This window comes from Alexandromys fortis, unplaced genomic scaffold (assembly GCF_014885135.2).
Source record: "Alexandromys fortis isolate MF-2015 unplaced genomic scaffold, M_Fortis_MF-2015_v1.1 scaffold_1, whole genome shotgun sequence".
Lineage (NCBI taxonomy): Eukaryota > Metazoa > Chordata > Mammalia > Rodentia > Cricetidae > Alexandromys > Alexandromys fortis.
Genome location: NW_026067927.1, coordinates 12,974,620 through 13,000,600, shown reverse-complemented (window position 1 = coordinate 13,000,600; position 25,981 = coordinate 12,974,620). Strand labels below are relative to the sequence as shown.

The 25,981-nt window shown below is 46.9% G+C and overlaps 2 protein-coding genes across 5 annotated transcripts in view; one reads left to right on the top strand and one right to left on the bottom strand.

Annotated features, from left to right (window-relative positions):
* Nfatc3 (nuclear factor of activated T cells 3) overlaps positions 1 to 6,478 on the top strand; it is a 63,129-nt gene extending 56,651 nt beyond the window's left edge. For both annotated transcript variants that reach the window (XM_050143952.1, XM_050143951.1), the window contains one exon: positions 3,792 to 6,478. Coding sequence is in view for 1 of the 2 variants with exons in the window: in XM_050143951.1 (XP_049999908.1) it covers positions 3,792 to 3,913 (122 nt within the window). In the remaining variant the exon portion in view is untranslated. The remainder of the gene's footprint in view (positions 1 to 3,791) is intronic.
* Esrp2 (epithelial splicing regulatory protein 2) lies at positions 6,256 to 13,091 on the bottom strand. 3 transcript variants are annotated; one of them, XM_050143955.1, is made up of 15 exons: positions 12,556 to 13,091; positions 12,348 to 12,476; positions 10,786 to 10,899; positions 10,562 to 10,676; positions 10,152 to 10,250; positions 9,902 to 9,956; positions 9,722 to 9,859; positions 9,517 to 9,649; positions 9,395 to 9,437; positions 8,935 to 9,236; positions 8,625 to 8,837; positions 8,321 to 8,519; positions 8,000 to 8,186; positions 7,590 to 7,755; positions 6,256 to 7,509 (listed from the first exon to the last, which is right to left on the bottom strand). In XM_050143955.1, exons 1-15 carry the CDS (start codon positions 12,751 to 12,753, stop codon positions 7,420 to 7,422), a joined length of 2,181 nt encoding a protein of 726 aa, XP_049999912.1. In that variant the 5' UTR covers positions 12,754 to 13,091; the 3' UTR covers positions 6,256 to 7,419. The 3 variants fall into 3 exon arrangements, with proteins under 3 accessions (XP_049999912.1, XP_049999911.1, XP_049999910.1); XM_050143954.1 differs by having other exon boundaries at positions 9,722 to 9,829; positions 12,556 to 13,088; XM_050143953.1 differs by having other exon boundaries at positions 9,722 to 9,832; positions 12,556 to 13,084.
* Positions 13,092 to 25,981: the final 12,890 nt, after the last annotated feature.

Below are 25,981 nucleotides of genomic sequence, written 5' to 3'. Positions count from 1 at the left end.
ATAAATTTAAAAAATAAAAAAAATTATATTAGGAATGGAGACGTGGCACAAGTATAAGCATGAACTTCAGTGTAAGGAGATCTCCACTGTTGAAAACTGACCAACTGTGAGTCTGGAGATAGACCTACACTTACAGTTCTAGCTGGTTGTGGGGAATGAGGGAAGAAGACCATCTGAGCTCAGGAATTGGCAACAGGGCAAAACGATGGCTCAGAAAAAAAAAGTACTTGAAAGGCAGAGGCCAAGGATCAGTTGTATAGCATGGCTGAGTCTGCTTAGAGCTGTAGGAGGACGTGTTTCTAACAACAAAAAAGTAAAAGGGAAAAAAGATGAAGATTAAAAATATTGAGAAAGCTTTGACTGCTCAAGATACCCATATAATTCAGAGCTGGCGGCACACTCCCTTAATCCCAGTACTCTGGAGACAGAAGGTGGATCTCTGTGAGTTCAAGGTCAGCCTGGTGTGCACAGCAAGTTCTGGGACAGCCAGTGCTAAGTAGACCTTGTCTAAAAAAATAACAACAAAAAACCTATGTATTCTGTATTGCCATTACTGTGGTCTACAAGTCGGTTGTAGACCAGTCTGGCCTTGAATTTAGAGGTCCACCTGCCTTTACTTTTGAGTGTCGGGATTAAAGGCAAGGGTCATGTTGGGTGGTGGTGGCGCACACCTTTAATTCCAGCACTCGGAATTAAAAAGGAGAAACTTGTTTCTCTTTCTCCCAGATTTCATCAAGTAGTCACCACTTTGATGACTAAATCTTAGTCCACTGCAAGGAGTGAAGGAAGAGGAGAAAGAAGGAAGCCAAGCAGGTGTGAGGTGCTCACATTACAAATTAGAGGACTTTCACTAGCTACAAAGAGGAACTCTGAGAAATACAGAAAACTGGCTGAATAAACTTCAGTTACTAGTGGAGACTGTATTGTGCTGGGAGTGGTGGTGCACACCTTTAATCCCAGCATTTGAGAAGCAGGGGCAGGCGGATTGGGGGTCAGCCTGGTCTACATATTGATTTGCAGGATAGCTAGGGCTATACAGTGAGACTCTGTCTCAAACAAAAAAAAAAAAGTATAGAGGCAGCAGAAAAATCCAGATACTTGCTAAATATTTGAGAATTTATTTCTGTCTTTATCTTGAGAAGGCACATTGATCAGATTTTAGTAAATTAACAGATTTTTGAGACAGGGTCTCATATGGTAGTCCAAGCTATCCTTGAACTCCTGATCTTCCCACTTCCATTTCCCAAATACTTGCAGATAGTCCTGTAAATTCAATATTTCATGCATTTAGTTTAGATGGTATTCTTATAACTTACCAGATAACCTAAAATTCAATTTTAGGAAAACTGCTATTGAATAGTAATTACTTATAAAACAAGTTACTTACTATAAAGTAATACTAACTAGATTTCTTATCCATTTCAAATCATTTATACACCATTCCTTTATTTCTAAGTTTCTTCAAGTAAAACTGACAAAGTGACTGTTGTATGTAGCTTCCATCTTACAAAAAAAAATCTCCATTGCCGGGCGATGGTGGCGCACGCCTTTAATCCCAGCACTCGGGAGGCAGAGGCAGGTGGATCTCTGTGAGTTCGAGGCCAGCCTAGTCTACAAGAGCTAGTTCCAGGACAGGAATCAAAAAGCTATGGAGTAACCCTGTCTCGAAAAATCAAAAAAAAAATCTCCATTAAATTGTTTACCTATACAAGATATAATAATTATGCCTTTAATCATAGAGTTCAGGAAGAATATATGAACTCTGGTGACTTTTCTTTGTAGCTCCAAGAAATAAATATAAATTGAGGATGGGTTTTGTCTGAGACAGGGTCTCTATATATGTAGCCCTGGCTAGCCTAGAACTCCACTTGTACACCAGGCTGGCCTTGTAGAGACCCTTTTGCCATTCTGGGATTTTAAATAGAGCTCCCCCTTTTTTCCCTTCTTCCTTTGAGACAGGATGTCTCCTAAAATATAACTCTGATTGTACTGGAACACGATATATAGACCAGGCTAGCCTAGAGTTCACAAAGATCCACCAGTCTCTGCCTCATGCCCAGCCTTCTAAATAAAGTCTTTTTTTTTTTTTTTTTTTTGGTTTTTCGAGACAGGCTGGTCTTGAACTCACAGGGATCCGCTTGCCTCTGCCTCCCGAGTGCTTAAATAAAGTCTTAAAGTCAAAATCTATTACAAAGATGAAAGTCCCCTGAGTCAATCCTTAACACCATCCTGAGTGGAAACGGGGAAAACAGCTCCTGATGGGAGGTAGAGGAAGGAGGATCTCTGTTAAGTTTGAGGCTAGCCTAGTCTAGCTCCAGATCAACCAGGACTACATAGAGAGACCCTTCTCAAAAACAGCCAAGCCAGGTGGTGGTGGCACATGCCTTTAATCCCAGTACTCGGGAGACAGAGACAGACGGATCTCTGTGAGTTCGAGGCCAGCCTGGTCTATAAGAGCTAGTTCCAGGACAGGCTACAAAGCAACCCTGTCTGAAAAAAAACAATAAACAAATAAACAAGCGAATAAATGAATAAAGTAGGCCAGAGTCCTCCTGAGTATTTTGTATACTTATCAATACACAAAAGACGTGCCCTGATTACCTTGTTGTTCTTTATCTGGTTTTGAGGTGTGTTTTGTTGTTGTTTTTATTTTTTGCCATACCAATGCTTGTGAAATACAACTTCGAGTCCTTGTGTTTGAGAAATAGCTATAAACAGAAGCATATTCTGTTGTATAGGACATTTCAGTGCACTGCTAACTTGAGCATTTCCTAAAAAAGAAGTTTGTTGTCATTAGTGTTTTCTTTTGCTTTGGTGACAGCAGATACTGCTGATGGTTTTTACTTTGGTTGTGCTGGCACAGACAAATTCGGGTGTTGAGATTAAGGATTGTGGCTGCTAAAAGTGGGCCGGGTGCTGTGATCTACATACTCTATTGGCACTAGTATTGAAGACTGTTGACTCTTTACTTTGGGCTTTTAGTTTTACTCTTTAAAGGCCAGGCATGGTGTCATACACTTTTGAGGCAGAGGCTGGTGAATATCCGAATTCAAGGCCAGTTTGGTCTACAAAATGAGACCCTGTCTCAGTAAATAAATTACCCTTGAACATTTATTTCTTAAAAGTACCTTTCAGCTCTGCATGGAGCATTGAGCCTTTGGAAGAAGGCTAAGAATGTTTCCTGTTGGGGTTGAAGAGATGACTTAGCACTTAAGAGCACTTGTGGCGCAGGCCTTTATTTCCAGCACTTGGGAGGCAGAGGCAGGCAGGTGGATCTCTTGAGCTTGAGGCCAGCCTGGTCTACAGAGTGAGTTTCAGGACAGCCAGGGCTTTGCAGAGGAGCCCTGTATCTGTTTTGAATAACCAAAAAATAAAGCACTTGCTGCTGTTGCTGAGGATCTGGGTTTGACTTCCAGCACCATCATGGTGCCTCACAGACATCTCTAACTCTGGTTTGCGAGGATGCTGTGCTGTCTTGGCCTCTAAGATACCAGGAGTGAAAGTGCAGGGTGCTCAGACATACATGCAAGCAAAACTTCCATACAGAAAGTAATGTCATCAAAGTGTTAACAGAATGTTTCCTGTGCTTAGCCATTCCTTCAACTCCAAACATAAGTGAGAGGGGCGCAGGTCTGCATCCACTTGGGGAATGACGCTTTGTGTTTATGCCATTCTGCGTTTCAAGTGCAGCCTTTTACCTTTGCTCTAAGCCCTTGGAAGGAAAGTGCCTAAGAGGTAAACCTCATGTTCCTTTGAGGTTGCTAACCACTCTTTTTCTTTTTCTTTTTCAGTGAACGAGATAATTGGGAGAGACATGTCCCAGATTTCTGTTTCCCAAGGCCCAGAGGTGAGCAGAGATGCTCCTGTCCCACGTCCCAAGTCCCCAGATATAGGAAGATCTGATGGGCTCTAACAGTGCTCACTGCAGCTTTGTGCCCACTACCTGCTTCTCTCTTGGACCTTGGGTTTCCAACCAGACTTCAGAACCTGTTCCAGGAGTTGGACTCTGTGGGAAAAGCAGCATTCCTCCACCTCAATCAAGCCTTGGGCAAATTTTGTAAAAGAACAGGAACAGCATAAGCTGTTTAAGCTGTGGGAAAATGAGCTTCGCTTTTTTTATATATTTAAATAGGATACTTTTATATGATGGGTGCTTTGAGTACGAATGCAGCAGGCTCTCTATTTCAGAGGTGCTGCTCCTGCAGGTGACCTGGTTGCATAGCTAGGGTTAGTCATTTGTACTGCTTTCTGGTCATTTGAGAGCCCTTTAGTCTTGATATTTTTAAAATATGAAATTTTGATAAAACCTTCCAGAGGCAGACAAAAAAAAATTATCCTAGGCCCACGCTTACACCTCAAAAACTTAGCATGCATACTGAAGCCTTTCATAGATTCTTAGGAAGTAAAGCCAAATGTAGCTCATACTCTTTATAAAAAGTACAATGTTAGGTAAGTCAAGAAGAGACCATTCCATCATTGAAGTGTTGGAATACGAATACATTCCAGAGCATAGTCTTTCTGTAACTTTAGATAGTCCTCAAGCAGTCTCTCCACTAGCTCCATGTTCAAGCCGTTTTCTTCCCTCAGGACCTTGGGTAAATTGTCATTTGTAAGGTGAATTTCAAAGGTAGGATTTTAGCTTGGGTAGTTATTTTCTACCCACCTAACTTTTCAAGTGGGAGCACCTGCCATGAGTCTGTAGTCTTTGAAGCCAGTCTCCTGATAGTTTAGGCTTTGCAGTTTTAACTCAGTCAGGCTGGCAGTGTCAGGAGCTAAGTATGAATGAGCTGTGTACTAGGAGGGGCAGAGAAAATGCAGGACTCCAGATAAGAAGACTTAAGATTCCCCATGGCATGGAAGGCTTATCTCCTATTCTGTTTACAGCCTGCAATGACTCTGTCCCACAGTGTCCTGACTGTATGATCTAAAAACCAGCCTTTTCTCCAGAAGGCTTTGAGGTGGTGTCATAGACCTGTCCTTCCACACCAAAGACACCCTGGTGCTGCTGCTGGTGAGGCTTATGTCCGAGGCAGGGGCCAGCAGAAACTCCAGCCTGCTGTCTACCAAAGGAGGTGCCCCAGTTGGGTACTGTTCCCAAACCCTGCCTTTCCCTTTCCCTTTTAAAGTCCCTGAATTTTACAGTATGTTTTCCAATTAAATAGTGTACTTTTTCAGGAAGCAAATTGAGTGCCTACAAGTGAGACACTGTGTTGCACTGGCTAAAGACTCAATGCTGTTATTCTAGGGGATAGTGACCCTTGATGGCAGGGCTTTCTTTACTAAGGCTACATCAGGCCTAAGCAGGGTCTAGCCTGTTGCCAACCACCTCTAGTGAGCAGGGTAGGAGATACTAATTCAGAATGAGGGAAATATGTGTTTGTTTTTAACACAATGCTTTAGATGTCTCCCCTCAAACTAGTTAGAAAACAGTCTATCAGCAAATTGCTCTGGCCACTCCTGGAGCTGGATATTTTCCAAATTTCTCTGAAAGCGAGTTTTATATCAGTGAGTGTGGATAGTGAAATTTGCTTTAGGGCCTATGGTTGGTAGTCCACAGCTTCTACAGGGCATTGGCCTCTCAGGTGAACTTGCAGAGACTTGGCCAAATTTGCTTCCACCCTCTTTTCCCTGGGGTAGCTGCCTCATGTAGGGTCATTGCAAGACCCCTTGGGGGTGCTGCTTTGCTGCCTTCAAGAATAAAAGCCTCTATGATCCAGAGTTGCTATGCACCAAATTTTGATGCCTTTTAAATACCTTGATGCCTGTAGCATTAGAGATGCTTTCCTATTTAAAACAGGTTAGATTTTCAAATAGAGCTTTGTATTCTATGTAACGGTTTTATATTAGCTTTGTATAAGCTTTCATGTAAGAGTCATATTTTTTGGCTTTGTAGATAAAGACTTAAATTTTTGTGCAAAATTGTGATGGTAAAGCACACATCCATTGGACTATGCAAATTGATTTCTAGTAGCAGCACTGAGCAGCTGGGCATTTCCTAGCACACACACTTTCCCCTCACCTGTACTACACCTTGGGGTGAGGAACGAAGGAGCAGCCTTCTGTTTACTAGAGAGGCAAGAAGCATGGCTGAAAACATTAAAGAGATGTTTGGGTTTGTATGTGGTGCTGCTGCCCTGGGTACAACCCACCACCGACCCAGGACCAGCCAGTATCATCAGACCTCTGCTGGACCTAGCCGGGAGGCCCAGTTTTTAATATGTAGAACACATGGTCATCTTTAAGGCCCAGATGGGCTCAAGTTGAAACTGTGTTTTATAGAGCGGATGTTGAGGTGAAGGAATTGGTTCTCAGTTATGTTTACAGCACTTGGAATTGTGTTTTCTTGTACATTTTGTATTTTAAAATCTTTTATAGGAGTGCAGTGCTCCTTACACAAATACAAAGGGAAGACGAGCCAGCAGTTCAGGCTCCTCCTCGGTTACAGTGCTGAAATAATAAACAGTAACGATCAACAGTGTCCTTGAAATCTCAGTTTCTCTCCAGACGGGGCTGGTGTGGAACCCTTCGGGCCAGAGCTAAGGGCCCTGTGACTTGTTAAAAGTCTGCTTCCATCAGGAATTTTCATTTACTTTACAGAGAAGATAGAGTTCAAAATTCCTTCTAGGATGGGTTCTGCATCCTTTAATGGATGCAAAGGACACACCACAGTGTTTGCTGGGGTCTAGACAACTGGTCTTCCAAGGTGTAGCCAAGAAAACCTTGACAAGAGTCCCCTTTAGAGTTAACCTGAGTTTGCAAGTGCTACTTGCCCTCTGGTGTTCTCTGGGGATATTGCAGCAGCACAACTGGAGGGGGAGGCGGGGAGGGGTTGTGGTAGGGGAGTATACAGCCTTGGCTGGATTAGAATTGACTGTGTAGACCAAACTAGATTTGGACTTAAAAGAGTCTTCCTCCCTGTGTCTCCTGAGTGCTGGGTTACAGACATAAACCATCACATCCAGCTGGTGATTTTTGCCATCCGAAGCTCCTTGGCTGGAGAGGGCTTATTTAAGGCCATCTCTGGCGCTTTGTTTCTGAAGTCCAGGTATCCTGAGCGTGGGTGCTCACTCGCTGCTGTCCTGCCTCTCGGAAGGATAGGGAGAGTAGAGCATTGGGGTCTCAGGCTCAGGTGGATACCCACACAGGCCTGTTGTGCACCCTTCGACCGGATCAAAGGCTTCCTGGGTGTCACGCCATCACAACCCCAGTCCTGCCTGTAAGGTGGCCATCTTTAGGGTAAGCAGGCAGAGAAACAAGGGTGTATGGGAGGAAGGAGAATGGTGCCGAGCTTGATCTTTTCCTGGTGCCTTTGAGAGCTTTGACAAGCCAGAAAGAAGCCGCTGGATCGAGGGCGCTCTGGACTCGGGAAAGGCATGTTAGCTGGGGACATCAGCTCACTCTGCTTCCTGGTTTTCTCTTCTACAAACACACCCACTCCTTGGGGGCTTGTAACACAGTGCGAGGCGGGTCACCAACAGGCATCAGAGCGGTGTAGTCATCAGGGGCCAGCTGCAGAAATAACACAGATTTAGGGGATGACGTTCCAGGCTCAGCTAAGCCCTCAGGCCCTCCCAACCACACAGCCTCACCTGGTAGGCTTGGAAGACACTGAGGAGATCCTTCATACCAGCCGTATATGGGACCCCCTGCATTCGGACCAGGGCTCCTGGCTGTGACAACATTGAAGTGGGAGTAGAGGCCAAGGCAGTAGGAGGTGTGGTGAGGTAGCCCACCGTAGTGGGAGAAACTGGGGGGCTAGGGTGGGAGAGACAGCAATTTAGTTATACATCCCACTTACCCCACATGTCCCGCCTGCAGCCTAGACCAGGATCAGCCTCTCCTGCACCTCTACCTAGCGTTTGATCCTTTTTCCTTTCTGAACACTCTGGCTCTATCTACAGTGATATCTCTAGCCTGTCAGCCCACCCTTGCCATCTCAAAGTGAAGTCTGATTTCTAACCGATCTTGGATTATCTGGGCCAGAAATGTAGCAAGGTACCTGGGGTAGTAGGCTGTGTAGTTCATGTACAGTTGAGTGGCTGGCCCTGGGTAGTAGGCAAGAGGAGCAGGGGCAGCAGGTACCCTGGCAGCTGGAAGCAGTGCAGATGAAGGATACAGTGCTGTTGTCTCTGTGGGAATGAGGGCTGGGGTGGCTTGGAAGGTGGCGTAGGTAGGTGGTGAGAGGCCTAAAGACAAGTAAGGAGCACATTTATAGAGATCCTACAGTTTCCCTGGAAAGGGCAAGTAGGATGGAAAATGGTGGCCTGTAACATCTTGACTCCCACATGCCTCCTCCTCCTCTAGCCCATGAAGCACTCACAGGGCAGTTTGCAGGGTGGAGGGGACATGCCGCTGCGGCTCAAGGAACCCCCCATCAGCACACGACTCATCTCCTCTGTGGAACAAGGGACTACTTCCACGTAGCGTTCTTTCATCACCTTCTTGTGGCAACGCTGGGCAGCCGCCAGAGCACGCTCCGATGACATCATCTGGATGAAGGCATCACCCGACGGCCGGCCCTGCGCACACCACCTTGTAAGCAGTTTGCCACAAATAAAAAATGCCTTACTCCTAACACACCCTTTCCTACCCTGTTCAGGGACCCTTCCTAGCAGGAGCTTCACCTGCTGGTTGAGCACCATATGCACACCGTGAGGCCTGATGTCAGCTGCTGCCTCTCCTAGAAAACTGAGAATGTCTTCAATGGTGGCTGTGTAGGGCAGGCCTCGAAGGCGTACACAGTCCCTTCCGATCCCTCCTGCCAGTGGAAAGGGAATGGGCAGCAGCGGAGCAGTCAGTGTGGGAAGGAGTGGACTGGTTGCATAGCGGTTTAGGACCTAGTAAGAAAGGCAGCAGGTTTATCATACTGTGTAGGGGCCCAAGGCACACCCTAAGAAGCAGCATACTGGGACATGGGGAGTCTTGAGTGCTCACCTGCTGAACCTCAGCTGCAGTGCTCCTGAAGAGTTCGATGTATCGCTTACCCAGCATGCCTTTGTGCCTGCGCAGAGCAGCCTGTGCCTGTTCCTCACAGGCAAAGAGAGCAAAGGCATCTCCAGTTGGCCTGCCATCAGGGTGGCGCACAAAGAGCAGCCCATCAGCACCCCCAGTCACTGGGCACTCTGGCCCCAGGAAGCCTAGGACATCTGTTGGCCCAGCTGAGAAAGGGAGTCCGCGTAGCCTCAGGATCACTTGGTCTTCCTGGGACAGGAAGCGGGCCACCTCCAGTGATGTGCCTAGGTCGAGAAAACAGGAGCCGCTTGCTGTTTAATCCTTGTAACACGCACCACAGATGTTGGACACCAACACACAGGGGACCCAAGAAGCAAAGGGGGGGTGAATGGGATATAGATGAAGACATAATAGAACTCGGGCCTTCTGTGGGCACACTCACCCCCTGCGATCTTTATGAATTCCTCTCCTGTGGCTTTATATACCTGTGGGTACAGAAAGCAGCCCATAGGTCTCAGTCCTTCCTCACCTTTGCCCTGCTCCACTTCTAGCCCAAAGCCCCACCTCAATATAGCGGACACCCATGTGGTGCTTGTGTCTCTGCAGCGCTAGGTCCCGCTGCTCGCTGTCCATGAATCGGATGAGGGCCTCGCCATTTCTGCGGCCCTGGGCGTTGAGACAGAGTGCTACACCACCCCTGTGGAGCCAGTGTTGTTAGTGCCTCCTGGGTAGACTTGCCCTCTTACCCCTCCCATCCTGCCACACCCACCTGGCAATGTTGAGCCCTTTGAAGAATCGAGCCACATCCTGGTCTGATGACTGCCAGGGCAACCCACGGGCCCGTACTACAGTCTCATTGTCCACCACATCAGCCTTGCTGCTGTGGGGGCAGGGCACAGGATCAGAGCTGCCCAAATGTTGTCACCCCCACCCCTGCTCCCACACTCACCAAGGCCCCGTTTCATATTTCTGCTTTACCACCTCTGGCTTCGAAAACAACTGACCTGAGAGAAGATGGCATGGGGGTCAGCAGGGTCTGGTGGAGGAAGTCTCCCCACCAAGCTCTGCAAAAATAGGACAGGTGATAGAGGGGTTTCCACCTTGTGTTCTCTTAGAGAAGGTCACAAGTCTGCAAAAGGACTCAGAAATGGGCATCACCCAGCCCCGACAGTGGGTGACAAGCTGCGCAAGAGTCTTACCATTGGGCCCTTCAAGTAGGTGGAGAATAACAGCTACCATGGTCTTCACCTCCCAGACCCCAAAGTCGTCTTCTGTTGCATCTGTTTCTAGTCCCAAGTCTACAGGCAGAGAAGTGTCTACTAGGGCCCAGGTCCACACACCCCACGTCACCCCCCCAAACACCCCCCCAAACACCCGCAGAATCCTAGCAAAGACTAGTTATGACCCGTCTCACACATGCCCCTACAGGCCCTCAGACCAAACACAGACATGCTCACATTTCAGATATAGCCCAACATAGATGCAGACATGTGTACCCTAAAGGACAAGGCCAACAACAGATTTGCCTACATCGATATAACCCATAGAGCAGCGTGCACATGCTCAGATTAGCCACCCCTCCACCTTAATTTTGCTGGATCACAGGTACCCTGTGCCATGGTTCCCACTGTGAGGTCCCTGGCGGGGCAGTCGCTTGGATGCTGCATATGAAACTCTCTGCGGAGGTCATAGAAGGAGAAGAAGGTGTCCGGGAGCACCAGGTTCTGGGAGCAAGTGGGGGTAGGGATGAAAAGGTGAGCCGAGGTGTCTCGCCATCCCCACAAAGACAGGCATCTTGCGAACCCAACCATCCTGTGCCCTCAAATGGCATACCTTCCTGGAGGCCTCAGGGTGCAGAACCTGTCGCAACAGCTGCTGCCCATCAGTGCAGAGCACGTAGGGGCCCCCGCCCAGCAGAGCCACATCCCTGCTCACCAGCTGTGAGAACTGGGGACAGGGAGTGGAGACTCAGACAGATTCACAGCTAGGCAGGCTGAAACTGGGGGTACGGGGGGGGGCGGGACTCAGGCTGCAAAGCTGGTTCAGCAGGATGTTCCGCCCTGCCCTGCCTGGGAAGTAGAAGGCGGTGCTCTAAACGTCCCAGGCTCCTAGTCCCCACCCCTGCCCTAGTCCACTGTCACCTCCTCCGGGCCAAATGAGAACAGTCACACATAACCCAAGCCCCCATCAAACACACTCCAGGAGTCTGGAGTAGGGCCAGAGCAAACACCTGGTGGAGTGAGGCAAGCAGGTGGAGAGGGGAGGGGCAAAGCAGGTTAAACCTGTCCTGGACCAGGCGCCACCCTCAGACAGGTGGGGGAGGCTCACACCTGCCTGAGGGCCAGGAGGCTCATGGTCAATGGCAGCCCCGCCCCTTGGTCTGACCAACCCAGGAACGGAGAAACACCAAGGACAGAGCTTCAGACTCGGACACTAGCGGCAACCTGAGCTTTGACCCACACCCTATCGACCAACTGGCACTGAACTGTTTACTCATAGAGGGGGTGGCACTCTGAAGGCTGCCCAACACGCTCCTGCCTCTTCCCTGCAAATTCTGTGATACTTTTCAGCCTAAGGCTGGCAGAGCAAGACACCCAGATTGTCTGCAGCACCCTCACAGGTGAGCAGAAGGTTAGGCCTGGAGCCCTTCTGTAACACGCTCAGATTCCGCATCTTTGTTTCCTAAGAACCGCAGAGTTGGAAGCGGAAAGAACCTATGCTTCTTAAAGGACTTAACACTCATTACAACTCGGGTCAAGGAGGGTGAGTGAGCAGCGCAGACAGGGAAAAAGCAGTGAGGCGGACTCCCACTTGACCCGGGTTTGGGGGGCACATGCCCCTAGGCTTTTGTGCTCAGCAGGCAGGTAGCCCCCAGGTAGAGTACGGACAGCACCCACGCCTGGCCAGTCAGCTGGGACAGGCCTAAACCAGCAGCCCTCGCCTAGCGGCGTCTGCCCCTGAGGCAGACACCGCCCGACGCCCCCGCTCCAGCCGCTCCCAAGAGGGCAGACAGCAGGGACCAGTGATCTAGGGCCACACTTGGGCCCCTTGACCCTATTTCTGGATCTGCTGGACCTCGCTCCTCTGCTACCGGGGAGTGTGGGGCGGGGGGGAGGGGGGAGACGAAGAGACCTCGGGGGTGGGTCCCTCGACCGCTATTGTCACCCCCTCAACAAGAGTGGGTGCCTTGTGAAGGTTGGTAAAGAAGGTGCCTCTAGGAATGGCCTAGCACGCGGTAGTCACTCAAAAGTTTCAAAGGAGACCTTGTCCTACTGTCAGTGCCAGTGGGTCGCGCGGCGCTCCAGGCTTCGCTTCCTGCCTCCCCCCCACCCGCCGGCGAGGTAGCGTCTCTGCCACCCAGCTGTTCCACAACCCACGCGAGCCCCCGCGCTCACCTGCTGCAGCACCTTGTCCAGGGACTCCGCCCGCGCTAGGCTGTCTGCGCTGAGGCCGCTCGCCTCGCGGCACTGTGGACTCAGGGCAGCTGCCTCCGCGCGAACTAGCGACTTGTGTAGCGTCCCCACCTAAGAGCAGCAGGGGTAGCCCGGTGAGCCGCTGCGCCTCGCGGCTGTGCCCCGCCACCTATTCCTTTTCCCACCTTACCTGTCGGCTACGCGGCTCCACCACTTGCCAGACTAGGAGGATTAAATCGGTCTCGTCCGAGCCTAGGTCCGGCCCCAGCGCACCAGCTGTGGCCCCGAACAAAACAACCAGCGACTCGGACCCTGGGCAGGGGTCTGTGGCGGAGTCTACTGCGGGATCTGGGCCCGGGGGTGGGGGCGGAGGCGGCGGTGGAGTCATGGCCGCAGAGGAAGGGGGCGCTCGGCCACACGCACGCGGACCGACGAGGCGCACGCACACACCGACCGACAGCAGACAGACGAGCTTGGGCGGGATCCGGTGTGTTGGGGGCGGCACCTGCGGCGGGGCTGTGGCAGTGGGAGCTGCAGAGACCCGCCCGCGGTGCCCTTTGGGGCTGGGCGGCGCGGCGGCTGGTCCCAGCCCACTCCGGCGAGTTACCTGCGGCCCCGAGTGCCACGTGATCGGGGCGGCCCCGGGAACCTCGGGGGAGGGCCAGTACCCTGCCCGGGAGGCGAGAGCTCACTTTAGCCTTGGCGTGCTTGCTCTCCTCAGTGGCTGGAGTCCACCTCTTGGTGAGGTCCTGCGGGACTCCTGGGACGAATCTATTATTTCTCCTACTTCCTCTCCAGCAGGCAATGAGTTCTCCGCAAAAGAATGTGCAGGATCAGAGGCCTTTTCCATTCCGCGAGGGTCACGCGGAACCCGTGGAAATCACCAGGAGTCAATCTAGGGACTGTAGGGGGTCACGACGTGCGTCTTGGGGGTTAATGGAAGTCACAAAGGGTCAAAAACCGACAGTGAGCGCTACCACGTATCCACTGGAAGCCGGTGGGAGAGATCGGTTGGGGAAAGAGAGGGCGGCAAAGATCAAGGGTTCTTAGAGCTGTGGGCGGTCACTAGAGATCACAGGGAAGGACGTGTCCATACAGGTGTTAGAGTCGGTCTTGGACTGCGTCGGCGGCGAAGTGCCGGCAGTGAAAAGCGCAGTCACTATAGACGCGAGGATTCAGGCCTTGATGCCAGGGAAGGAGCACCTCTCCTCAAGGTGCATCCTAAGTGAGGCTAAGCCAAATAAATGGTCGGGACCTGGAGACAGCCTACCTACCTCACTTGGGGATTGCCTGCCTGTTTTCGTCTTTCTTGGATGATAGACGTGCGATCTGGGTACTGAAAGCACTCTGGCAGGTACCGGCTAGCGGTAAACTACGTACCTGCGTGTGCAGGCTACAAAGCCTGCATCCCAGCCCGGTTCAGACTGATCCCATTCTCCCCACGGGGGTTGGTGAGGCTCCCTTACTGTTGTTTCCAGGCTGTCCTGTGGGCTCTGGATAGTTTTCCTTCTACTCAACTGTAACTAGAAATCTGGCGGGAGGAAAGAGCTACAGCCTGGGGTGGGACTGAAGAGATGCAGGATGCCCAAGCCAAGACTAAAGAAGAACCTCGTGTGTCCGGAAAAGCGGGGTGCTACATATGAATCTAGAATAAAAGGGAGCCCAGAACCCGGGCGCATCCCCAACTCATACCCAAGGAAAGAGTGGAGCCAGGGAACCTAGAGTGAATCGTCCCGGGTTTTCCCACGCAGTAGCGCAGAAACACAATGACGAGATATAGTGGAAGGTGGTTGGTGGGAGAACCCTGCAATCCCCGTCCGGACGGCCCACCCGCAGCCATCCTCCTAAGCCCCGCCCCCAACGATAAGCCTGGAATGTCAAATATTTGCTCCAGGAACCCGGCGAAACCGTGAGGTAAAGCCCCTCCCATTCCGGAGCGCGCCTGCGTCAGTTCAGACTTTTCCGTAGGACACTCCCTTCCGACTAGTTCCTTCTACCCACTATTCTCCACCCCTCGTCCTGGTTATTTAACGTCAAGGCCTGCTACTCCACAGCCTCCGGTTCAGTGGGGCAGAGCCGTGGCGTGCGTACACCGTAATACCGGTGCTCCCGGGTCAGTCTCTACCCACAGCCTTCCAGCAAGGCTTACTGCATCTTTTAATTTGTAAACCTCGCTTCCCGATTCTCAGGAAACCTTTGTGGAATACCTGGCTGTCCTGAGCCCACTGTGCCCGGATTCCCACTAGGTGAAACACAGTACTGATAGACTGGGTGGCTCCTTTCAACTCTGGTGCGCTCATCCGGCCATTCCCCATGGTAAACTATACTAGACCCTCGAAGTCTTTGGTTTTTATTTTTTTTTTTTTATCACATTTATTTGTGCTTGTGTGTAGGTGCGTGCACGCCACAGCGCTTGTGTGGAGGTCAGAGGACCACCAGAATGAGTTGGTTCTCTCCTTCCACGAAATAGATCCTGGGAGTGGGACTCAAGCAAGCCATCTTACCACAGCTGTTTTGCTCTTTGAGATCGACTCTCAAGTACCCATGCCCTGGCTAAATAGCAGAGGCTGAGCTTGCCAATCGAATTTCCCTGCCTTCACCTCCCAAATGCTTGGGAACCCAGACTGAAAGTGTCTCTGCACTCTAAAGTCAGAGGCTGGAGGATGGCTGCAAAGATCCAAGCTAGCCTACTATTCAAGTTCCAGGTCATAAATCAACAAATAAAACCTGTAAGATTAGTAGCTGAGTGTGGGCTTGCAATCACCACACCCAAAAGGTTAAGACAGGAGTTCCAGGCTACCCCGAGCTACATAAAATTACTAATTTTTAAAATCAGTTCTTTAGCAAGGCAGTGGTGGTTGCTCATGCCTTTAATCCCAATGCTCAGGAAGCAGAGGTGGGCAGATCTCTGAGTCTGAGTCCAGCTTGGTCTACAGAATCAGTGACAGGACAGCCAAGACTACACAGAGAGACCCTGTCTCAAAAAAAGCAAGCAAAAATTGTTTGTAGTCAAGTGTGGTAGTGCCTAAATCCCAGTACAAATAGCCTGGTCTAGGACAGCCCCAGGACAACCAGAGCTGCTGAGACCCTATCTCAAAACAAACAAATCAAATACTGATGGGTCCTAGATTACCTTATCATTCAATAAACAACTTTGTACTCCTTAACACCCCCCCCCTCCGTGAAGCCAATTATTTTTTAAAGATAGAGTCTTGGGGCTGGGTAGAAGGCTCAGCAGTTAGGAGTACTGACTGTTTTTCTAGAGGACCTGTGTTCAATTCCCAGCACCCACATGGCAGCTCACATCTGTCTGAGACTCCGGTTCCAGGGTACCCAACCCCCTCAGATAGACATACATGCAGGCAAAACACCTATGTACGTACATACATACATACATACATACATACATACATACATACATACAAGAGTCTCACTATTATAGCCCTGAGCTGGTCTGGAACTCACTATTTAGACCAGTCTGGCTCAGACTCACAAAGATCTGCCTGCCTCTGACTCCCCAGTGCTGGGATTAAAGGTGTGTGTCACCATGCCTGACTGCTTGCTTCCTTCCTTTTTTAAAAATAATTTATTTTTATTTTATGTTCATTGGTGTTTTGCCTGCATGTATATTGGTATGAGGGTATCTGAAGCCCTGTAACTGGAATTACAGACAACTGTGAGCTGCCAGGAACTGTGTGTGCCAGGAATTGGACCTGAGTCTTCTGGAAGAGAAGCCAGTGCTCTTAACTGCTGAACTAGCTCTCTAGCCCCCTTTTCTTTCCTTTCTATTTTATTTTTTTTTAATTTAGTGTGTGTATGTGTGTGTGTGTGTGCACTATGTGCATACCTGGTGCTCACAGAGAACAGAAGGTGTCAGATGCCCTAGAACTGGAGTTACCTATGACTGTGGGTCACTGGTGGGTGTTGGGAATTGAAAAATGTCCTCGGCAGGAGCACGAAGCACTCTAAACTACTGAGCCATCTCTCTAGCCCCTGCTTCTGCTTTCTATGCCAGCACTGGCAAGTTTCTTTGGACTAAAGACCCTTTCCTTTGATGTCTTTTCCTCTCAAAGTACAGGTAGGGATCCCCTGTGCAGTCTGAGATTTCTGTACTGATGAAGGTCCAGCCAAAGTCGATCCCCACTCCTCTGCTTTCTAGGGTGATTGATGAGTCAATGAATGAATGAATGAGTGGCAGATGGGTACCAAAAAGAGGTAGTAAGTAAATGCTGTCCCAAATTGCACTCTAGGAAGAAGGGAGCATGTTTCAAGCGAGTGCACACAATTGTCCACTCACACATGAGGGTACATGGGGGGGGGGTGTTGGCACAACTTTTATGCTAACAGGAGTGGTGAGAAAGTGTGCTCTTCCCTCTCTTTTTGACCAGAAAAGATGCTGCGATAGAACAAGATTATACCAGAGGATCACTTTTTTTTTTTTCCCTTCAGCTTCTTCCAGCTAACCCTGGGTAACTAACTAGAAACAGCCAGCCTATCCAAGTTTCTCATCTCTGTATGTGCAAAAATCATTTAATGCCACCAGAGGGTGTGCTGACTCTGGCCTTAGGAAGCAGGTGACAGTGATGTGTTAGAGCATGCATCTTTCTGTGGGCGATAACCAGGACAGAGAGGGAAAGCCTTAACACTGCCAGCCAAGCGTGTCCCACTGGCTTCAGAATCTCTGTGTGACTCCTGAGACACAGCATTTAATCTACTAGCGGGCAAGCTCATGCATATGTATAACCCATTCTGCTAACCCGCATCCCTGCATCCACTCTTCCCCTCCTTCCAATAAATCCTATTCCACTTTCATGCCTTTTTGTTTTGTTCTTTCGACCCACTGTGATTAACCAGGGCCACCAGCATGGGCAGAGGTACGGAGCTATCCACTGGAACTTTAGTGACTCCCAGTGGCTACGTCACTGAAGACAATGACTTCCCCTGGACCAGGTGGGGACCCACGAGCCCCTCCTACTGTGACTGAATGCTGAAAGAGTCCCTGTCTTTTGAGGGCCCTATGCAAGCAGCTGTAGCTGTTGTAAGTTCATGAGGACCAGGGCTACATCTGTGTCCCTAAGACAGTGTTTTGTAGCATTCCCCTCAACTCATGCTTTCTGCCTTTTCCTTGATGTTCCCTGAGCCTTGGGGGCAGGGGGACAGGTAGTATAGGTGTTCTCTTTATGACTAAGCACTCAATGCTCACTTATTTTTTTTTTAAGATTTATTTATTAATTATGTATACCACATTCTGCCTCCATGTATGCCCGCATGCCAGAAGAGGGCACCAGATCTCATTACAGAAGGTTGTGAGCCACCATGTGGTTGCTGGGAATTGAACTCAGGACCTCTGGAAGAGCAGTCAATGCTCTTAACCACTGAGCCATCTCTCCAGCCCCCTCAGTGCTCACTTATTCCCAGAAACTTGACCAGCCATGATCCTAGACATAGGTTGGGATTGTTTTAGATACGTTTTTCATATTGTTTTATGTGTGTTGATGTTTGGCCTGCATGCATATCTGTGCACCATGTGCTTACCTGGTACCCACAGAGGTCATAAGAAGGCCTTGAGTCACCTACAACTGGAGTTACAGGCAATTGTGAACCACCACGTGGTTGATGGGAATTGAGCCCAGGTCCTCTAGAAGAGCAGCTGGTATTCTTTTTTTTTTTTTCTTGTTTGTTTGTTTTTTCGAGACAGGGTTTCTCTGTGGCTTTGGAGCCTGTCCTGGAACTAGCTCTGTAGACCAGACTGGTCTCGAACTCACAGAGATCCGCCTGCCTCTGCCTCCCGAGTGCTGGGGTTAAAGGCTTGCACCACACCGCCCGGTGAACAGCTGGTATTCTTTACCACTGAGGGGTTTGTCGTTTTTTTTTTTTTTTTTTTTTTTTTTTTTTTTTTTTTTTTTTTTTTTTTGGTTTTTCGAGACAGGGTTTCTCTGTGGTTTTGGAGCCTGTCCTTGAACTCACAGAGATCCGCCTGCCTCTGTCTCCCGAGTGCTGGGATTAAAGGCGTGCCCCACCGACCCGGCTAGCAAAGAGTTTTAAAGCTTACTTTTCAGACCTTCAGATTCTGTCCCACCTTGCATTCTGAACCCTTCTGCTGTAATTCTTTAGCTTTCTGGGCTGCTGGAGCCCTACCCCACCCTTTCTTGTCTTGGAAAACTACTTCAAGTAAAACAACCTTCCTTGATGCCTAGGCCAGATTGGATGCTCTATTCTGGTTGCTTTTCTTCTGTGTTCTGGATTGAATGGCTGAATTGGGTTAGAGTTTGTCCCCTCAGTGACTCTGGGCAGGCTCTGAAAGCAGAGGAATAGTGGCCTTCAGAGTCTAGGGTTTAGGGGAAAGTGATTGGCAACCAAATGGGCTCAGCTGTGACCACTAAATGGCTTTGGAAGTCCTGGTTTTGAAAGCCCCATAATCCATTGGTCTCCATAGGGGATCTCCATAGGTCTGTATGGGCAAGTGCTGAGATAGGAGGCTGTTGGCTGTATTCCCACCTAAGGGAGAGAGCTAACTTAGACTGGCATCAGCTTCTGAGTTCCAGCCTTTCCCGAGAGTGTGCCTGCCCCCAGGAACACCCTCCTTCTCTCTCAGACCTATAGCTGACCTGCTTCACCTCTGGGTCCTTTTCCTCCTCTAAGGCACACAGGAACCCAAGAGCTGTCCTTGTAAGCTGCGGAGAAAGTACATTGCTGATATATTTAGCACGTTAAGCATCTGTCGTCGTGTGCTAGAAGAGGGGCAGGCAAACAGTTTGGTCTTGCAGTGACTGCGGCCTAGTGGGAGCCAGGCAAGGGTGCTTCCGGTGCAGTGGTCATTTCCTGGCTGAAGCCGAAGTGGGAGATGCAGGGTGTTGTCACTGCAGCAAGATCAGCGGTCTCCTAGGATCCTACTCTAGCGTGGAAGTCAGAGGTTGAGATGAGAAGGCAAGATTGATTGGGAGGACAGGACGGAGCCGGACTATACCATTCAAGGTGTTCACTCACTGGGAATGGGAGACACCATGGGCGGGTGTGAGTTAGAGAGACCTGACTTCGTGGTTCATGGTGTCCACCTAGCATATGGAGAACATTCCTCCAGAATAAGGGCACACATTGGAACCCCAGCAGTGAAGCTGTTGTGGTGGTGAGGGTAGTTTAACTTCACGAGAAGGAGCTGGAAAGACTGGCTGACTACCTAGGCTGTAGGTTAGAAAAGCTGGGAGGTGGGTCTGGGGAGTACACGTCATTCTTGCAGAAGACCCAAGGTTGCTTCCCAGCATCCATTATAGGTAGCTTGCAACTGCCTATTGTTGTGGAGTATTTTACTGGTGGCTTTTTGAGGGGCCCACCACAACGCTCCCAAATAAATCACACGGAGGCTTATTATTACTTATGAATGCCCGGCCTTAGCGTGGCTTGTTTCTTGCCTATTTTTCTTCAATTAACCTGTTTACCTTTGGCCTCTGGGTCTTTTCCCTATTTCTGTATACCTGTACATGAACGCGATAAAATGATCCCACACTAGCTCAGAATGGGGTATAATAAAGGGTTCTTTATTTAGGGATAGATTCACAGATCTACAGTCTTCTGCATGAGCCGGGAACAGTAACCAAATTCAACAGCCGAGAGAGAGAGAGAGAGAGAGAGAGAGAGAGAGAGAGAGAGAGAGAGAGCATGTCTATTTCTAATACCCAAGGCCATCCTGGTCCAACATCACAAAGGCCATCGGCTGAAGGAGTTCCCTCAGCACCTCCCTCTTTTGTTTAAATAAGAGAGTTCCAACCCCAATACAAAACTATATATAATAATAACAGATATCAAGTATAAAAATTAAAATTACAACCAGCATAAACAATATTAAGCAAGAAACATATGCTAAATGTTTCCATAATTATTCTATTCTAAGGAGTCTAAGTCTTTTTATTAGAAATGGCTTCACTAAGTCATGAGAGGAAAGTAACTACAACTATCTAGTCTTCAACCATTGAAGACATGAGAAGGGAGATAATGTCACTTGAGTAGTCAGAAAGTGCAATCAAGCAACTTCCAAAATGTGCAATAAATGACAGAGACAACTGGCTACCTGGGCAATCACTCAATGTCTCATTTGCAATGTTTTGCAACCAATTTTGGCTAAAGCCTAGGGTAAATGACAGACCATTTTCAAAGGCAGGAAAAATTTCAAAACTCTGACGTGGCAAGTTTGGCAGTCTTTTTTCTTGTATCCTGCTTGTCCAGTCCGGACACTGTGCATTTTGTCAGTGGTTGAGGCATGGGCAGTTCTTTGCCCAAAGGCCAGTTTTGCAAGAAGAAAACGAACTCCCAAGTTGAGTGTCTTCGGTGTTCAACATTCTCTTGGGAATAGGTCAGTGCTGTCAGGAGGAATCATGTCTCACGTCAACAGAACCCTAAGTTATTTAAATGTCATATTCTACAGTGCTTTGAAGTGGTTGGAGGTTACCTATCTGTGGAATATAATCTCTATGCATCTAAAAGAACCTGATTAGTCTAACTGTAAGTATAACAAACATGGATGACTATTGACCTATAATTATTAATACCTATATAGCTTAAAGACTAAGACTTTACATTAGAATATTAGACAATCCTTAAACAGCTGCGCAACAAATAAGGACAATGACCTTAAAATGTAAACAATGCATAAATATCTTGATCGGATGTAGAAATGTATAGTGTAATATGATAAATATATCTTAAAATTGTATCAATATACAAAATGTCCTAAGTAGCCGGGTGGTGGTGGCACACGCCTTTAATCTCAGCACTCGGGAGGCAGAGGCAGGCGGATCTCTGTGAGTTTGAGACCAGCCTGGTCTACAAGAGCTAGTTCCAGGACAGGCTCCAAAACCACAGAGAAACCCTGTCTGGAAAAACAAAAAACAAAGTACTGAGATTAAAGGTGTGTGCCACCATGCTTGATCATCTACAGCATTTCAATGAGAATTGCAAAACAAAATCAAAAGTAGCCAGCAGGGATGGAAAACACTGCATGCGTAAAGAGGGAAGATATTTGGCAGAAGATAAAGGACAGAAGAATAGAATAGGTATCTGGAAGCAGCAAGATGGGTGGCTTTACAAAGAAGGAGTTCCATATATAGAAATTCTGCAAAACTACTGTATTTTCCATTTCTGCGGAAGCTTAAGCTAAAAACAACTGCCAACCTCCCAAAGTAGTTATTAACAATAAGTGGCCCTCCATCTCATACCTTCTTCATCATACCAAGTAGTAAAATTATATAAATTAAGAGGCATAAAGTAAGGCTAAAGGATTAAAGACAAAATTCATGCTCCCGCCCTCCGTGTCAACTTCTTTGTGCTCAGGCCTTATAAATGCTTTTAAGCTGAAGAATCAACAGTCCTCTGTCAAAGCTATTGCACCTATCTACACACTTTCTGTAACAACTTGTTTCTTTGGTTCTCTTCTACCCTTAACCTTCGGAGTCAGTCAATCATAACTCACCTTGAGAGCTGCTGCATGGTGAGACATGGTCCTGCCCACCCGCTTATCGCTGCTATACTGCTGGATGTCTGCAATCCACTCCTCACACTGGGCCATGATCTCAATTCTTTTCAAGTAAAAATGTTTGTGAATAACCTTGAAGATACAAACAACAGAACAGAGCATGTCTACACATTTTTTTAAAATATTTATTTATTATGTATACAATATTATGTCGGTGTATGCCTGCAGTCCAGAAGAGGGCACCAGACCCCATTACAGATGGTTGTGAGCCACCATGTGGTTACTGGGAATTGAACTCAGGACCTTTGGAAGAGCAGGCAATGCTCTTAACCTCTGAGCCATCTCTCTAGCCCCCATGTCTACACATTTTAATAGCAACGTTTGTAGCATTACAAAAATAAAATATTTTCTGGTTTCACATGATCTATGTTTTATATGTTACAAATCAGAACATCAGATGGCATACACCAAAATACTCAATTCTATAGCAGCAATGGATATCCAACACTGCTCGGATACTCAAGTAATGTCATCTAAAGAGCACTGGACATGCATAAGGCAACAACATAAAGTAAATGGAAATAAAACAGCAATAGGAAAAAGATCTTCAACACACTAGCAGCAAAAAAAATGTTTGCCTTTAGATGAGAATTCAGGGGTTGGAGAGATGGCTCAGAATATACTGCTCTAACAAAAGACCTGTGTTTAGTTCCCATCACCCATGTCAGGAGGCTCACAACTACCAGTTAACTCAGGCTCCAAGTGGTTTCTCTAGGCATTTGCACTTATGTTCACGCTCCCAACCCCACACAATAAAAGCAAAGAAATCTTTAAAAGTGATTTCAAAGAACATCTGGATAAGTAAAGCTTTCTATTTATCTATTTATTGTGGGTATGCACATGTGCCATACCACACACAAAGGTCAAAGGCATCAGTTCTTCTTCTAGTATGTAGGTTGTATCAGGAATTAAACCCAGATAGGCAGGCTTGGTGGAAAGGGCCGTACCCACTGTGCCAGTTAGCCAAACAGCACAAGTAAATATCAAAGACAATCATATTCAAATCAAAATAAAGCCCTAGCTGTGGCACATTCTTACTCATTAAATTGCATCCTCTGGGGCTGGAGAGACATCTCAACAGTTAAGAGCACTTGCTGCTCTTGCAGAAAAGGCAGGTTCGCTTCCCAGCCCACACTGAGGTTCACAACCACCCATAACTCCAGTTCCAGGGGATATAATACATTCTTATGACCTTTGAAGGCAGCATGAGTACAGGTGTTCTCTGTCTGTCTCCCCCCGCCAATCTAAACAAAGCTTTCAATTGTATTTTCTAGTTAATTTATAGATGAATTTATTTTATAGTGCTAAATTCCCTTATAGTATCTGCACATCCCATTTGGACATTTCAAAAATATGAAAACTGTTTTGATACATAAGCACTACGAATCTCTTTCTGATAAATTAGAAAACAGATGTAAATTTTGGTTCAGTTCCTATATTGTCCAAAGGGGTTCTCTCTGTCCTATACTGTCTAAAGCTAGATATCATTTTAAAGGCATGGGAACTGAAATAAAAAACCTAGTACAATCCTATGTCATATTTAGTAGTTTTTGAAGCTGATGCTCAAGGACTCATGCCCATAACCCTAGCACAGGAGGACAAGATGTTCAAAGATCCAAAGTTCAAGACGATCCTTATCTACAGAGCAAGTTGGAGGCCAGCCTGGACAGCAGAAGATCTTGCCTCAAAAACAGATTGATAAAAAAATGAAACAATAACAAAAACCCTCCCATGTAATAAAAATACCCAGGAAATTCAGAAAACAACCACGATCACATTAAGATAATCAGTATCCAATGGCAATTAGTGCCAATTTTAACAAGTTAGATTCAAAAGGATGATAAAATTATTATTTCAAATAATATGTACTTATTTTTTATAAATCCCACTCTCCCACTGTACTGTTTGTGCTTATTCAAGGGGGTGGGAATCTAATTATAAATAAGTATATTTCAGTGTTTTAAATATATTTTCAGAGCTTTACAAAAATACAAAGAAATATTTTTTATTTAAATTAACTTCTTTTCATGCAGAGCGCACACCAATGTAACCTCTACCTGTACATAACAGCACACCATACCTACCAGAACGCCTGTACTTCCTCTCACCACACTGTCCCCACGCCCCATGCCCACATTTGTCATTAAACCCTGGGACTCACACATACAACCCAAGTGTTCTACCACTAAATTATATCTCCAGCCCTCATCCTAACTTGCTAAACAAGCTAATTCTGTCAACCTTTGAAATTTACATAAGTGGAATAAAAGGCAGAGTTCAAAGAAAACAAAAATCAAAATTCAGCTTTATACATCATTGAATTTGGAATCCGTGTTACAAACATGAGAAATATCAAGAAGTTTTAACAGCTCAGTACCCAGAGTGCTGAACAGTTCATGTATGATGCAAAGGAAAAGAATATAGGTCCTCCAAGAAAATTGTATTTAACCTTGATTTTTCTCAATAAGTTGGCAGATTGCCTAATAACAGGTGACGGGCATTGCACAATGAATTATCTTAATGTGAATAATTTAAGCCGAATTAACAAATAGATTATGTCTAAGGGTTTATATATGAGTATACACAGATATGTGCATTCACAAGCTCCTATAACATGAGATCTACTATCTTCTTTAGCCTTTCAGGTAAGAGGCAAACCTCTGGATATGTGTGCACACTGACAGGCAAACACGCATAGTAGTAACAAAAGAAGGAATGTTCCTTTTACATTCCTTCAGATCACGCTCATGAGCTCTACCTGAATAACAGGAATAACACTTACAGGGTTCACAGTGTTTAAGAATATTGCCTGGCGGTGGTGGCGCACGCCTTTAATCCTAGCACTCGGGAGGCAGAGGCAGGCGGATCTCTGCGAGTTCGAAGCCAGCCTGGTCTACAAGAGCTAGTTCCAGGACAGGCTCCAAAGCTACAGAGAAACCCTGTCTCAAAAAAACCAAAAACCAACCAACCAACTAAACAAACAAACAAAAACCCGGAGCTGTTTTCTTACCTTTACACACATCATGCAAAAGTAAAGTTAAATATAAGGTTCCAAGATAAAGTTCAGTGTCTTNGTTGGAGGTTACCTATCTGTGGAATATAATCTCTATGCATCTAAAAGAACCTGATTAGTCTAACTGTAAGTATAACAAACATGGATGACTATTGACCTATAATTATTAATACCTATATAGCTTAAAGACTAAGACTTTACATTAGAATATTAGACAATCCTTAAACAGCTGCGCAACAAATAAGGACAATGACCTTAAAATGTAAACAATGCATAAATATCTTGATCGGATGTAGAAATGTATAGTGTAATATGATAAATATATCTTAAAATTGTATCAATATACAAAATGTCCTAAGTAGCCGGGTGGTGGTGGCACACGCCTTTAATCTCAGCACTCGGGAGGCAGAGGCAGGCGGATCTCTGTGAGTTTGAGACCAGCCTGGTCTACAAGAGCTAGTTCCAGGACAGGCTCCAAAGCCACAGAGAAACCTTGTCTCGAAAAACCAAAAAAAAAAAAAAAAAGTCTTAAGTAGAAGTAGAAACATGCATGCATACAATATGACAAAATAACTTTGCATAGGTATAAACAGAAATAGGAACATATTTGATATAACATATAATTTGAATTTGTATCAATATACAAGAGTCTCTATCAATGTAAAATGTCTATAAATAATAGCTCACAATTATTCACTATTATTATCAGTGTAAGTTCACACTAATCTACTTATTATCCCATTCAATTTCCTTTTTTTTTTATAAAGAAGATCCCTGAGCCTACATAATTTGCACCCTAATCTCCAACTCTATACCAGATATAATCAACCCCTAATTGATAATGCTAAGGACAAACTTTTTTGGAAGAGGGATGTCATCTTTTAGAATTACTTCAGAGCTGGGCGGTGGTGGTGCACGCCTTTAATCCCAGCACTCGGAAGGCGGAGGCAGGCAGATCTCTGTGAGTTCGAGACCAGCCTGGTCTACAAGAGCTAGTTCCAGGACAGGAACCAAAAGCTACAGAGAAACCCTGTCTCAAAAAAAAAAAAAAAAAAAAAAAAAAAGAAAAGAAAAGAA

Bases quoted from the DNA above. Each gene is read 5' to 3' on its own strand.
- Esrp2 (XM_050143955.1), bottom strand. From the start codon at position 12,753: ATGACTCCACCGCCGCCTCCGCCCCCACCCCCGGGCCCAGATCCCGCA. The intron at 9,237-9,394 runs GTGAGTGTGCCC...TTCTCGACCTAG, and splicing joins ATTCATAAAGATCGCAGGGG to GCACATCACTGGAGGTGGCC. The intron at 8,838-8,934 runs GTGAGCACTCAA...CTTTCTTACTAG, and splicing joins CTGCAGCTGAGGTTCAGCAG to GTCCTAAACCGCTATGCAAC.